The sequence below is a fragment of the Oncorhynchus kisutch genome, linkage group LG5, assembly GCF_002021735.2.
Source record: "Oncorhynchus kisutch isolate 150728-3 linkage group LG5, Okis_V2, whole genome shotgun sequence".
NCBI lineage: Eukaryota > Metazoa > Chordata > Actinopteri > Salmoniformes > Salmonidae > Oncorhynchus > Oncorhynchus kisutch.
The window spans coordinates 60426966-60442188 of record NC_034178.2 but is presented as its reverse complement, the minus strand read 5'-3'; the positions used below and the strand labels follow the sequence as shown (position 1 = coordinate 60442188).

General features: G+C 41.5%; 2 protein-coding genes across 4 annotated transcripts; both read left to right on the top strand.

The window, feature by feature from the left end:
• Positions 1-725: 725 nt before the first annotated feature.
• LOC109890284 (progonadoliberin-2-like) lies at positions 726-3071 on the top strand. Its single transcript, XM_020482266.2, has 4 exons — positions 726-926; positions 1823-1968; positions 2091-2174; positions 2796-3071. Exons 2-4 carry the CDS (start codon positions 1831-1833, stop codon positions 2832-2834), a joined length of 261 nt encoding a protein of 86 aa, XP_020337855.1. The 5' UTR covers positions 726-926; positions 1823-1830; the 3' UTR covers positions 2835-3071.
• Positions 3072-3979: 908 nt separating this feature from the next.
• Positions 3980-13570, top strand: zmat1 (zinc finger matrin-type 1). 3 transcript variants are annotated; one of them, XM_031825615.1, is made up of 7 exons: positions 3980-4148; positions 6637-6737; positions 7046-7120; positions 7818-7965; positions 11182-11451; positions 11663-11753; positions 11902-13570. In XM_031825615.1, the coding sequence occupies exons 1-7, from the start codon at positions 4007-4009 to the stop codon at positions 12908-12910; spliced, it is 1836 nt and encodes a 611-aa protein (XP_031681475.1). In that variant the 5' UTR covers positions 3980-4006; the 3' UTR covers positions 12911-13570. The 3 variants fall into 3 exon arrangements, with proteins under 3 accessions (XP_031681475.1, XP_031681474.1, XP_031681473.1); XM_031825614.1 differs by having other exon boundaries at positions 6634-6737; XM_031825613.1 differs by having other exon boundaries at positions 6568-6737.
• The last annotated feature ends 1653 nt before the right edge of the window (positions 13571-15223 follow it).

Here is a 15223-nt window from a genome sequence, read left to right as displayed (position 1 = left end):
GCCACTGCACCACTTTAAGCAGGGGAAAATACAGAGGAAATTAGATTTTGCCTAGGTCAGTGATCCTCAACCCCGGTCTGCAGACCAACACAGGATCCTGGAATGTTGTTGACCCACAGACTGTTAGCGAAATTACAGTTCTCAAGTGCTAGTTGTAGGTGTCTAAGCGGGAAGGACAACCGGTTGCCAGTCCTTGGTAAAGTAAGGACCGTAGCATGCCGGTCCCTGATATAACAAGGTTGAGAAACATTGAAGATTCAATGTGTTCAATCTTTGTTAGTTTCAGGTTTTGTCAGGTTGTCTATGTGTCCTCCACAGTTCTGAAATCTCAACGCAACTGACAAAATCTGAACCCGTCCAGTACATTTTTCCATGAACGTGATGTGTGAAGAAATGTAAGAACATCATGAAGTGACAGAACTGGATTCATCCAGCCACAGGATGTTTATAGTAAACCATGTCAACCTATTGATTTTGGTGGCTGGGAGCAGGGTGGCTGGGGAGTGTAATGGAAGGGGGTGGGTATTAGGTACAGACAGGATGAACATCCCAGGGGAGGTCAGGACTATTTAGAGATGATAATTGGAATTGAGTGGATCTTACGCACACCCCGCGTCCCTAAACACCTCTGAGCTGACCGCTGGGAGGGAAAGGAGCAATGAGGACGAGGTGGGGTAGGGTGAGGGAGGGAGGTGGTGGGGGGGCATTTGAGGTGGGGACATAAATAGAGGAGGCTTCAGAGATATCATCAGAAAGCAGCTCTACAACACTCATCGTCGCCTTGGGAAAGTGATTTGACACTGAGTTGCTGTATACCAACAGGTTTGAAAGTAATAGAAGTGAGCAGCGCACATAGACTGACTTGGTGGACATTAACAGTGATAACCGATTCCATACAACAAGTATTATCAGACTAAGGATCTAAGGTAAGAATTGCTATGATTTTTGCTATTGGATATCAATGGGTTAAAAAGTGAGCTCTGAGAGAATTTTTGCATTTGCTTTAGGTTTTATGCTTTCTATGAAGTATACATTAAACCCATAGATAGCTACATTTTTTGGTTCCATTGTATGGTGAATGAATGGTGGCAGTACCAGTATATATTTTGGAATTAACAACCTAAAATTACGTTTAATATGCTCTTTATTTTCAATCCTGCCTTTCTAAGTGGAATCTTGAGAAGAAGTTTTCACAACAATTGCCTATGAGAAACGGATCTTTGGAACCCACTGTAAACGTACTGTTTCTGTTTGTGGAGATTTTTCCCTGTGTATAAATATTATTAATGTATTGTATTAAATATTTATCCTGCATAAAATGAAGTTATGAGCTGAACACAAAAAAACTTTCAGGCTTATTGCTTTTTGTTTCTCCAATTGTGCCTCTTCACCAATATTTGAATAAATACCCTCATTTGCCTGGCAGATCAGACGCCGCCATCACACTTCTAACACCAATGTAGCGACCATGTAGCAGTAGGTATGGCCACATGGGGATGTTCAACCCCAGTTGTCTAACCCCAAGGCAAGCATAGTCTTCCTAGGCAGTCGGTTGCCTCCCACAATGTATCCAATGCTACTGTTGCCTAGGGTCGGGATTACGAGACTAAGGCAAGCATGCAATCCCAAGAGAATGTACTCCCTTGAGAGCTCTAGGGTCATCACAGTATTCTCCCCCTTCTCGCACTTTCTCTCATTCCCGTGGCGTGAATTGTATAACGATCCCCCATCCCACCCTTTCTTTCCTTGTGAAAGGTGTGCAAGCCTGACAGGTGTCTCATGCTCTCTTACCCACACCCTCCCTCTCCTTACATCTCTCCAGCTCCAGTGATGGTGAGTGTGGCTAGGCTGGTGTTGATGCTGGGGCTGCTGCTGTGTCTGGGAGCCCAGCTGTCCTCCTCCCAACACTGGTCCCATGGCTGGTACCCAGGAGGCAAGCGGGAACTGGACTCATTTACCACCTCTGAGGTGGGTCACAGTACTACAATCACAATGACTCAAATGGATATTATGCATGTGTAAAATACACAGTAGCCATTTGTGTCACCATCATTCTATTATCTATCTATCTATCTCTGTCTCTCTCTCAGATTTCAGAGGAGATTAAACTCTGTGAGGCAGGAGAATGCAGCTACCTGAGACCACAGCGAAGGAACATCCTTAGGAACATTCTTGTGAGTGCAGGGGCGCCCTTATGAAAAATATTGCAGTCAGAGTGCAGTATAACTGCAGTATGCAGCAAATACTACATCCAAAATAACAGTAACTGCAGTTAGAGTGCAATATAATACTGCAGTTATGCTGCATCCAAAATAACACAGTCAATGTATCAGGTGGCATTCACATAGGCCAGGGATACAGTACCTCAAATCTGAGCCTGGGAGGCCGGAATACTGCTAGTTTAATTTTCACTGATTGGCCACTCAGAGCCTGAGAGCCATGTTCCCGTAGCCAACCGTTGTGGAACATTGCAGATTCTAATCCTTATTCAATGTGTCAGAGAGGCATGTTTGTTGTACATAATGTATTTTTATATGAACGTTCCATAATAATGTTTCATTGTCACATACACCGGATAGGTGCAGTTAAATGTGTTGTTTTCAAGGGCATATGGACATATTTTTCACCTTAACTGCTCAGGTATTTTAACCAGTGACCTTACAGTTACTGGTCCAATGCTCTAACTAACCGCTAGGCTACCTGCCACCCTTTAATGTTGTGCCCTGCTGAATGCAGCACTGGGGGGGGGGGGGGGTATTGCACCTGTAATTCATATGGTGTTACTCTCTTTGCAGTTGGATGCCCTGGCCAGAGAATTCGAGAAGATAAAGTAACCTTACAACTGAAGCTGACTTAAATCCTTCCTTGTCTATCTGTTTATTTCAAATGACCGCTATTCTAATCTTGTGTCCTTTGATCCAATTTGATTGTTTATCAATTTTGATAATATGTCACATCCCTCCATCACTCACCCTTGCACCCCCTTTATTGTCCCTTTAGACTCAATTACAAATGTAGCATCATGCACATGCCATTTCCTGTAATAAAGTATCTATTTTGTTATTAATGTCTTCATCTTTGTCCTCTTCATTTAATTTGATCCAAAGAAAGAATAGGTATAGAAATATACTGAACAAAAATATAAACGTATAATGCAAAGTGTTGGTCCCATGTTTCATGAGCTGAAATACCATACATTTTCCACACGCACAAAAATGTTATTTCTCTAAAATGTTGTGCACAAATTTGTTTACATCCCTGTTAGTGAGAGTTTCTCCTTTGCCAACATAATCCATCCACCTGACAGATGTGGCATATCATGAAGCTGATTAAACAGCGTTACACAGGTGCACCTTGTGTTTGGAAAAATAAAAGTCCACTCCAAAATGTGCCGTTTTGTTACACAACACAATGCTAGACATGTAATTGGCATGCTGAAGGTCCACCAGAGCTGTTCCCAGAAAATGTAATGTTCATATCTCCACTATTTTGAGGTGCTGAGGAGTATTTCTGTCTGTAATAAAGCCCTTTTGTGGGGAAAAACTCATCCTGATTGGCTGGGCCTGGCTTTCCGTGGATCGACCTGGCTGCCAAGTGGGTGGGCCTATGCCCTCCCAGGCCCATCCATGGCTGCGCCACCGTGAAATCCAATTTATTTAAATTGACCGATTTCCTTATATGAACTATAACTCAGTAAACATTTGGAAATTGTTGCATGTTGCCTTTATATTTTTGTTCAGATTTGAAAATACAATTGAGCAGAAAAACATAAACAATACAGTAAAAGGTTCTCCGTTATTATATGCAAGTTGAGCACACAGAATTCCCAACCAAGTCAAAACAAAACTTTAACTTTACAGAGAGTAAATAATGTTATGTTTCACTATATTGGATTGGAGTGATCGATAAAGCTCACATAACCGTGGTTAAATACGTAATCTTAGTAATCATGTTCTGCCAACATGTATCGACACATTGCGCCTGCGTTGCTCAGATAGGAAGAAAGATGGAGAAGGGAAGTATCTGTGCTCCGCTGCTAGCGGAGTCAGATACTGAAAATAACATTATTTCTACTCATAACGTGGCTTCTGTATCAGATGCTGACACAGTAATAAACACTAATAATACCAATAGTTCACAGATTGAAGGTGAGTTCATTAAGAACGCGAAATTACAGCGTCTGGTGAATGGATGCCCAGTTCGTAGCAAGCTAGCTAGCAATGCTGACGTTAGCCAAGGGCGTTCTCAAAGTTAGCAAGTTAGCTAACTGTTAAATGTCGAATTAGGCACTTTTGCCTATGGTAGGATCAACTTTAGCGAGCTAGTTATCCGATATGACCACTTTCTGTCGGTTAACAATCGTGTCTTTCCCATGTGAACGTCGTTTTACGCATATCCTTGTAATCACTGCCAGCTAGCTAGCTATTAGCTATACGTTAGCTAATACGTATAAACACTTGACTGGGAGGCCCTAAAGTAGCTGCCATTGCATTGAAGCCAATTTGCTAGCACAATCCCCCCACTACAGTTGCTGTCACATTGGATGGGTTAGCACGAAATTATTGACTAGTTATTCAACTCCTATTCAATCAGAACCGGTGCCTGGGTTAAGAAACTAGCTATACACAGCAAGGCACATTGTTTTTGTCTTACCTGGGTCACCAGTCTTGAAATAGGGTCTTGGCTAATTTATTCAAAACTGCTGCCTAACTAGCTAAACATTGTTACAGTGTATTACCTCTTGTGAAACTTTTTGACTTGTCTAGTATTACATTCAATTTCATTATTAGGCATAGGCTATCTCTACACAGTGCTCAACATGACTGTCTGGAGAGAGTATGCAATACCAATAGGTTGTCAACATCAACAAACAGTTGTTTTCAGTTCATTGCTATACTTAATATAACTATAACTTGTGCAGTAGTAAGGGACTTGTATGCCAATTCTGTCAATTCACATCAGCCATATTGAAAATGCCCACACACTGGTGTTCAAACCTTCTGAACATCAAGTTCAGTTCTATTTCTGCTATCTTGTTTACCATCACTAAAGGGTGCGGTTAACATTTGGTAAGTACTGTACTTTAAAGTAGCATATGTGTGTAGAAATCCAGTTTCTTTATGGGACATTTTGAAAGTAAAGGTGGAAGCAATAGCCATTTTGAGTTCCAGCAATAGCACAAAGTGCATTCTCAATTGTAGATGGTTTTGAAACGATGATTTATAACTCCCAAGATTCAAGCATGGGCATGCGTCAATGAACCTAGTATGTAGCCTGCCGGTGAATTATTCTCCATGGAGTCCTCTCAAAATTAGGAGAGCAAACAAGTGGGAAAGGAAACAGTTGATTTCTAAATTAATATTACAGGGTGTAGTCAAGGCAAAATATGGGAAATTTATAATCAAGACAGATAAGTTATCAGTAACATTGAGTAGTGTTTTTAAGGCCTACTTTACAGTTTATGATTGGGGTACAGTTAAAATTATTTGTGATTAGGCAGAGGAACAGTGCATTGTCCTCACCCAAAGTTTCAGCCACATCTGTGAATTCAATTTTAGTCCTTCCTTCTACAGAAAGATGGTAGTGTACATGATACACCGTCTGCATGCAAGACATTACAGTATGTGTTGCTTTCTGTTATTATATTTCAGAATGAGCCTTGACATCATTTGGAATGATCAATTCAGTAAAAGTGATAGTAAGAGTGTTATGGCTTCAGACATCTGATACTTGGAATACATTATGTAGTGAAGTAGATAGTGTACATGTAATGAACTGAGCTTTCACCCTACACAATCGACACAGTAGGTTAGAATCAGTGATTTTCATACCAGTTTATCACATTAAAGGGGCACTTTCTAACCTCACATTCATGATCTCCAGCATCATATCAGTGTCTACATTATGTGCGAACAGTGATTTGTCTATGTTCTGTTGTCAAAATGATCAGTAGAAAAGGTCCTAATGACCCCCAAATTAGATTACATCTTATCAATCTAATATGAATAGTGCATTAGTGTTACTGTAGATCACATATAAACATTTAAACATCAGTGGGGAAATTCACTTGCAACAAAGACTGACATTGATTTATTGCAAGACTCAGGTTTGGCAGTCATTGGGTCGAGAAAATTGAATCTGAGTAGTGAGGTTGGTTCTTTATAGTTGTACTTCATATTGTTTCTTCCAACGAAATGGTCACATTTCCTTACTCTTACAACTTGCCCTCTCCATTTTGTCAAATGTCCAAACATTTTCTCATTCATCTGCACACGTGGACTAAGATGTTGACTTGAGTGAAGACCTATGGTCGCTCTTAACTCAGATGCTGCTTTCAATAAGCTCAATGTTTCATAGTTATTTTATTTTTGTCTTGGTTATGTACAGTACACATGTGGGTCGATGTCCCAGGTTTTGTGTTTTCGTTCAACTTTATTATCGATTTCACACAGTGATTCATGCAATCACAACAACAACAGATGTACTCTATTTTTCACAGCATGGTGCAAGTATTTATCTTCTGTTTTGAGGATTTCATTTGTATTGTGTATTTTGTCTTTCATCCAGGCAGTCTTTTGTTCAGAACGTTCTCTGAACATTCAAAAATGTTAAAGGAGCGTTCCCTGTTCCCAGCAGACTTGGGAGAAAGTGAGCTGAAGGGTCTCTTCACGGACAGCCACTGCCATGTGTGTGAGGCTTCTCTGCTGTTCGAGTCCCAGAGGATCGCACACTACGAGGTATGTGAGTGTGTGTCCGTCTTCCACGTCTCAACACTTGTGTTGTAATTATGATAACCAATAACATTTAAACAGAACATTCCTTTAGGTCTCAACGCACTTGACATTGTTTGGGGGTAACTCGCTCCACCCACCACCAATGTGTCTGTCTACCCACCAACCCAAGTTTAATTCAACAGATACCATCTTCCTCATCATATTTTAGTGTGTTCATTTTACAAGCTGAATGTCTTAATGTTAGCCAACTGTACAGTTTGAGCTCTGCAAAGAAGCTAGAGAAAAAAACGGATAATGCCCTCTGACTGCAGGGAAAGAAGCATGCTCAGAAAGTGAGACTCTACGTGCAGACCAAGAAAGATGAGAAAAGAAGTAAAGACTTCCAGGTAAGACTTTGATGGAACAGATGCCTGGACAAAATGTTATTTGCATTTATTTATTTATTTTTATTTAACTAGGCAAGTCGTGTGTGTGTGTGTGTGTGTGTGTGTGTGTGTGTGTGTGTGTGTGTGTGTGTGTGTGTGTGTGTGTGTGTGTGTGTGTGTGTGTGTGTGTAAATCCAGCTTCTGTAGCAATTGTATGAACCCAATCCCGATGAAATCAAAATTAGACATTGTGTTGATGTTCCAACCATCAGTAGGGGAAAGGGGGGATACCTAGTCTGTTGTACAACTGAATGCTTTCAACTGAAATGTGTCTTCCGCATTTAACCCAACCCCTCTGAGTCAGAGAGGTGCGGAGGGCTGCCTTAATCAACATCCACGTCTTCGGCGCACGGGGAACAGTGGGTTAACTGGCTAGCTCAAGGGCAGGACGACAGATCTTTACCTTGTCAGCTCGGGGATTTGATCCAGCAACCTTTCGGTTACTTGCCCAACGCTCTAAACACTAGGCTACCTGCAGTGAATGCCATGATCACATCCCTAAAGTGTTGTTGTAATGGGTCCGACATGGTCCAATGCGTTCCAACCCGATCCAGGTGAAATCAATAAGCTTCTAGAGAGCATTAACCTCTGAAAGGTTGTAGACTATCATGTTATTGTTACCGTTATGAGTGTGGGTGTCTGATGTTGTGTTGAGCAGAGAGGAATCACTATGGACAAGGACCGCTTCTGTGAGCTGTGCAGCATGGTGTTCAGTTCTCCGGTGGTGGCCCGCTCCCACTACGACGGCAAGGTCCATGCCAAGAACCTGAGAAAACAGGCCCTCTATCCCACCACCCAGCCAGCAGGTTAGTACGGTCTATATCACACTGTCTAATAGATAGGTTAGTACAGCCTATATCACACTGTCTAATAGATAGGTTAGTACAGCCTATATCACTCTAATAGACAGGTTAGTACAGCCTATGTCACACTGTAATATACAGGTTAGTACAGCCTATATCACACTGTCTAATAGACAGGTTAGTACAGCCTATATCACACTGTAATAGACAGGTTAGCACAGACTATATCACACTGTCTAATAGACATGTTAGTACGGCCTAGTTCCCTCTGTCTAATAGACAGGTTAGTACTGCCTATATCACTCTGTCTAATAGACAGGTTAGCACAGACTATATCACTTTGTATAATAGACAGGTTAGTACAGCCTGTATCAGTCTGTCTAATCGACAGGTTAGTACAGCCTACATCACACTGTAATAGACAGGTTAGTACTGCCTATATCACTCTGTCTAATAGACAGGTTAGTACTGCCTATGTCACTCTTTCTAATAGACAGGTTAGTACAGCCTATATCGCACTGTCTAATAGACAGGTTAGTACAGCCAATATCACTCTGTCTAATAGACAGGTTAGTATAGCCTAATCACACTGTCTAATAGACAGGTTAGTACTGCCTATATCACACTGTCTAATAGACAGGTTAGTACAGACTAATCACACTGTCTAATAGACAGGTTAGTACTGCCTATATCACTGTCTTATTGACAGGTTAGTACAGCCTATATCACACTTTCTAATAGACAGGTTAGTACAGCCTATCACACTGTCTTATTGACAGGTTAGTACAGCCTATCACACTGTCTAATACACAGGTTAGTACTGCCTATTTCACACTGTCTAATATAAATGTTAGTACTGCCTATTTCTCTTTGTAATATAGACAGGTTAGTACAGCCTATATCATACTTTCTAATAGGCAAGTTTATACAGCCTATATCACACTGTCTAATAGACAGGGTAGTACAGCCTATATCACTCTGTCTAATAGACAGGTTAGTACTGCCTATATCACTCTGTCTAATAGACAGGTTAACACAGACTATATCACTTTGTATAATAGACAGGTTAGTACAGCCTATATCACACTGTAATAGACAGGTTAGTACAGCCTATATCATTATGTCTAATAGACAGGTTAGTTCAGCCTATATCATTATGTCTAATAGACAGGTTAGTACAGCCTATATCACACTGTAATAGACAGGTTAGTACAGCCTATATCATTATGTCTAATAGACAGGTTAGTACAGCCTATATCACACTGTAATAGACATGTTAGTACGGCCTATATCACACTGTCTAATAGGAAAGTTAGTAAAGCCTATATCACACTGTCTAATAGACAGGCTAGTGCAGCCTATATCACAATGTCTAATAGACAGGTTAGTACTGCCTAAGCACACTTTCTAATAGGCTGGGTAGTACAGCCTATATCACATTATAATAGACAGGCTAGTGCAGCCTATATCACTCTGTCTAACCGACAGGTTAGTACTGCCTATGTCACTCTTTCTAATAGACAGGTTAGTACAGCCTAATCACACTGTCTAATAGACTGGTTAGTACAGCCTATATCACTCTGTCTAATAGACAGGTTAGTACTGCCTATATCACACTGTCTAATAGACAGGTTAGTACAGACTAATCACACTGTCTAATAGACAGGTTAGTACTGCCTATATCACTGTCTTATTGACAGGTTAGTACAGCCTATATCACACTTTCTAATAGACAGGTTAGTACAGCCTATCACACTGTCTTATTGACAGGTTAGTACAGCCTATCACACTGTCTAATACACAGGTTAGTACAGCCTATCACACTGTCTAATACACAGGTTAGTACTGCCTATTTCACACTGTCTAATAGACAGGTTAGTACAGCCTATATCACTCTGTCTAATAGACAGGTTAGTACAGCCTATATCACTCTGTCTAATAGACAGGTTAGTACTGCCTATATCACTCTGTCTAATAGACAGGTTAACACAGACTATATCACTTTGTATAATAGACAGGTTAGTACAGCCTATATCACACTGTAATAGACAGGTTAGTACAGCCTATATCATTATGTCTAATAGACAGGTTAGTACAGCCTATATCACACTGTAATAGACAGGTTAGTACAGCCTATATCATTATGTCTAATAGACAGGTTAGTACAGCCTATATCACACTGTAATAGACAGGTTAGTACAGCCTATATCACACTGTCTAATAGGAAAGTTAGTAAAGCCTATATCACACTGTCTAATAGACAGGTTAGTACAGCCTATATCACTCTGTCTAATAGACAGGTAATTACAGCCTATATGACACTGTCTAATAGGCTGGGTAGTACAGCCTATATCACACTATAATAGACAGGCTAGTGCAGCCTATATCACTCTGTCTAACCGACAGGTTAGTACTGCCTATATCACACTGTAATAGAGAGGCTAGTGTAGCCTATATCACTCTGTCTTATAGACAGGTTAGTACTGCCTATATCACACGGTCTAATAGACAGGTTAGTACAGCCTATATCACACTGTAATAGACAGGTTAGTACAGCCTATATCACTCTGTCTAATAGACAGGTTAGTGCTGCCTAATCACACTTTCTAATAGGCTGATTAGTACAGCCTATATCACACGGTAATAGACAGGTTAGTACAGCCTATATCACACTGTAATAGCCAAGCTACTGCAGCCTATATAATTCTGTCTTATAGACAGGTTAGTACTGCCTATATCACACGGTAATAGACAGGTTAGTACAGCCTATATCACTCTGTCTAATAGACAGGTTAGTGCTGCCTAATCACACTTTCTAATAGGCTGGTTAGTACAGCATATATCACACTGTAATAGACAGGTTAGTACAGCCTATATCACACTGTAATAGCCAGGTTAGTACAGCTAATATCACACTGTCTAATAGATAGGTTAGTACTGCCTATATCACTCGTGTCTAATAGACATGTTAGTACTGCCTATATCACTCTGTCTAATTGACAGGTTGGTTGAGCCTATATCACACTGTCTAATAGACAGGTAATTACAGCCTATTTCACTCTGTTTAATAGACAGGTACGTACTGCTTATATGACTGTAGTGTGTTCATTGTGTTTAAGTTTATTTCACTCTGCCTAATAGGCAGGTTAGTACAATTAATCTAATACTATTATAGTCAGTGGTTAAAACTGAACCCACACATCTCTCTTTCGCTATCAGACACTCTTCCTCAAAGGGGCCCCGGGTTGGCCATACCAGGCCCACTCCAGGCCTCTGGCATTGACCAGGGAATGGTCGAGGAGGGGGGGAAGGGACCCCAGAACACCTCAGAGACTGTGGACCTGAGTGACCCTAACAAGCACTGCCGCCTGTGTGCCGCCTCCTTCAACAACCCCCACATGGCCCAGCAGCACTACGCCGGCCGCAAGCACCATAGGAACCACTCCCGCCAGCAGCTGCTCAAAGACCTGGGAGAGGACCCTGCACAAGGTACCCATGCCCTACGCTGTCTGTCTGTCTGTGGTAATAGACCGGTCAGTGAAATGGGTGGAAAGGAAAGCATGCCTGGAGAGGAAAGGAAGTAATTGGCCAAGGTTTTTAATCCCTCAAATAGCTCCATCTTCTCCCAAAATGCAAAAACAAGGTTTCTGTCTCCTCTGAGGAGTAATTTTAATATTCTGTCCACTGTCCCTGTTTGCAGCCAACTCCTTCACATGTCCGGTGTGTAACATTAAGCTTGACTCTGTGGAGATGTACCACGCTCACATGCAAGGAAACAAGCACCAAATCAAGTAAGAGGACAGCCACATTCATTTTGACCTCATACATTTCATGAAGAACACACTTTGTTTCCCCAAAACAGATCATTTTCACTAAGTTCCCAGCTCTGCACTATGTCAAAGTATGTAACCCTTTGGCTCTCACCCTGTGTCCCATCAGAGAGAAGAAGGTTGTTGACCTATGCAATTCTCAGAAGAAGGTGTATGATTCGTTCGCAGATGAATTGGCCGACTACATCCACGTGCAGAAGGCCCGTGGTATAGCCCCAAAAACCAGCTTCGGGGCTACCGGGGAAGAGGAGGAGGAAGAGGGAGAAGGAGAAGCAAACCTCAGCAAGGTTGACAGCCAAAATAAAACCACCTTGGGCCTTCCTCCTTCTTCCCGCCCTCCTCTTCCTCTGCATCCTGCTGCTGCCTTTTATCCTCCTCCACTTTGGTGCCCACCCTATCAGGCTCCTCCCACTCACTTTGGGTTCAAGGGAGGCACCTATGAGCAAACGGCCTGGGGCCACACTTTCCCTCAGCCCTTCCCCCCAGGATCTGCTCCGGCAGGCTTTATTGGCTGGCCTAAAGCCAGGGGGAGGGACAATGAATGTTCAAGCTCCTCCTCTTCCTACACAAGCTCCTCCTCTTCCTACAGCAGCAGCAGTGACAGCAGTGACAGCAGTGACAGTGACTACAGGCACAGAGAGAGGAAGAGGAGGAAGAGGAAGATGAGGAAGGAGAGAGGGAGGAGGGCGAGAGAGGAGGACTCAGAGGAGAGGAAGAGGAGGAAGAGAGGGAAGAGTCTAAGAGATGATGACACAGAAGGGAGAAGAGGAAGAGAGCATGACGAAGAAGCGGAGGAAGAGAGTAAGAGGAAGAGAAAAAGACTGCACTATAGTAGCAGGAGTCACAGGGAGGGACACAGGGCAAAGAAACGCCGGGAAGAGGATGAAGAAAAAGAAGGAAGGAAGGAGGAGAAAGAAGAGAGTACAGAGGAAAGGGTGGGAAGAGGAGAGGAGAAGGAGGTGCATATTCAGGCTGAGATTCAGGAAGAGATAGAAGAGAGGGAGCAGGCCAAGGAGACCAAGGCCAAACACAGGAAAGACAAGAAGAAGACCAAGGAGAAAGTGGACACCAGGACAGAGGAGGAAAAGCTATGGGATGAGTCCATCATAGGCTTGTGATGCAGAGAACCTCCTGGAACCCACCATCTGAAGGCTAAAGCCAGGAACATACTCAATGCAAATATGTCTAGTGACATGATAAAAAGTATACAGAACAAAAGCAACCAAGTTCTACGTGCTTCCCGAACTTTGTTAAGCAAAGTAGGCTCACGTGAAGAAATGTTACCGATCCATTTGGCATCACAATTTGCAGCAAACAAGCTCCCATGTTCTTGTTTTTTTAGGTTCACCAACTGTCAGCTCTTGATGATGTCACTAGATGTCTTAACGCGTTAAGTATGTTCCAAGTTTTACAGCTGTCAAGCCGGACATTACAGACGTCAACAACGACAACAGCATTGGCTTACGACGACTGACGTTACACAGTCATGACACAAAGCAGTAGTGTAATAATGCTAGCTGGCTAGCCATATGCTTAGTGTAAAATAAGGGTTTGTGTCATGAATGTAATATAGTTCACATCAGCTGCCATGACTTGTTTATTACGTCTGCTATAACGTGCTTCTGACAGCGAGATGATGGGTGTACAAGAAATATGTCATGTTGTCGGCAACCTCAACACGCAACTCTATTGCACATCCATTTTGAAGTAACAGCACACTTCACGGCGCAAAATAATATAATGTTGCAATGACATTAAAGGCCCAGTGCAGTCAAAAATGTGATTTCCTGTGTTTTATATAAGGTTACAAAGGGAGGGTATATTACTAGAAACTTTTTAAGTTTACCTTTTAAATACCATAGTTTTGGTACTGTATCTTTCAAGGGTTTTATGTAATCTGTCACAAAACATCTAGTGGCCCATTTTGGAACTTCAGATTATCACAGGTGTCTAATCATCTCTGGCCCTCTGTGTGGCCTTAACACATGTCAAATATATGAAATCATTAAATATGATTTAAAAATAGACTGACAAACCATTAAAACATTATCCTACATATAAACCAATTTAAAACTGTTAAGTTTTTACTCTGAGAATTAGAACCATGAAAACTTAATAACTTCTTGGTGATGGGGCAGTATTTTCACGTCCGGATGAAATACATGCCCAAATTCAACTGCCTGCTACTCATCCCTAGAAGATAAGATATGCATATTATTAGTAGATTTGGATAGAAAACACTGAAGTTTCTTAAACTGTTTGAATCATGTCTGTGAGTATAACAGAATGTATGTAGCAGGCGAAACCCCAAGGAAAAACCATTCAGATTTTTTTGTTTTTTTGAGGTCACTCTCTTTTCAATTGGTTTTCATTGGGAATCCAGATTTCTAAGGGACCTTCTTGCAGTTCCTACTGCTTCCACTGGATGTCACCAGTCTTTAGAAATTGGTTGAGGTTTTTCCTTTGTGTAATGAAGAAGTTGCCCTGTTCAAAACGAGGGTTACTTCAAGTGTACTGTTAGATAGAGGCACGTGACCAGAAAGGTAGCGTCAGTTAGTTTTTTCCTGTATTGAACACAGATCATTCCGTCTTCAATTTTATCGATTATTTACTTTAAAAAATACCTAAAGATGTATTACAAAAGTATTTTGAAATGTTCTGGCAAAGTTTACAGATAACTTTTGAGATATTTTGTAGTCACGTTGCGCAAGTTGGAACCGGTGTTTTTCTGGATCAAACACGCCAAATAAAGGACAATTTGGATATATATCGACGGAATTAATCGAACAAAAGGACCATTTGTGATGTTTATGGGACATATTGGAGTGCCAACAGAAGAAGCTCATCAAAGGTAAGGCATGATTTATATTTTTATTTCTGCGTTTTGTGTCACGCCTGCAGGGTTGAAATATGTTTTCTCTCTTGGTTTACTATGGTGCTATCCTCAGATAATAGCATCGTTTGCTTTCGACGAAAAGCCTTTTTGAAATCTGACATGTTGGCTGGATTCACAACACGTGTAGCTTTAATTTGGTATCTTACATGTGTGATTTCATGAAAGTTTGATTTTTATAGTAATTTATTTGAATTTGACGCTCTGCATTATCTCTGGCTTTTGGCCAAGTGGGACGCTAGTGTCCCACATATCCCAGAGATGTTTTAAACTAAGTTTATTCTTCCCAAAGGGTCAATACAGCTACATTAGACAAAAACATGTTTACAATAGTTGTGGTATATGTACCCCACTTTGGGTGGAGTCTCCTTACTAAACATTATCTTTATTGGTAGGCAGGAAACTAAGTGATACGGGTAATAAACTTTTCTTCTCCCTTAACGTGACCTGACCTGTCCTCGACCCCCTTCATCACTAATCTATGGCTCTCTTCCCCACATATCAATGCCTGCCACATGTGATCGCTTTCCCTACACTC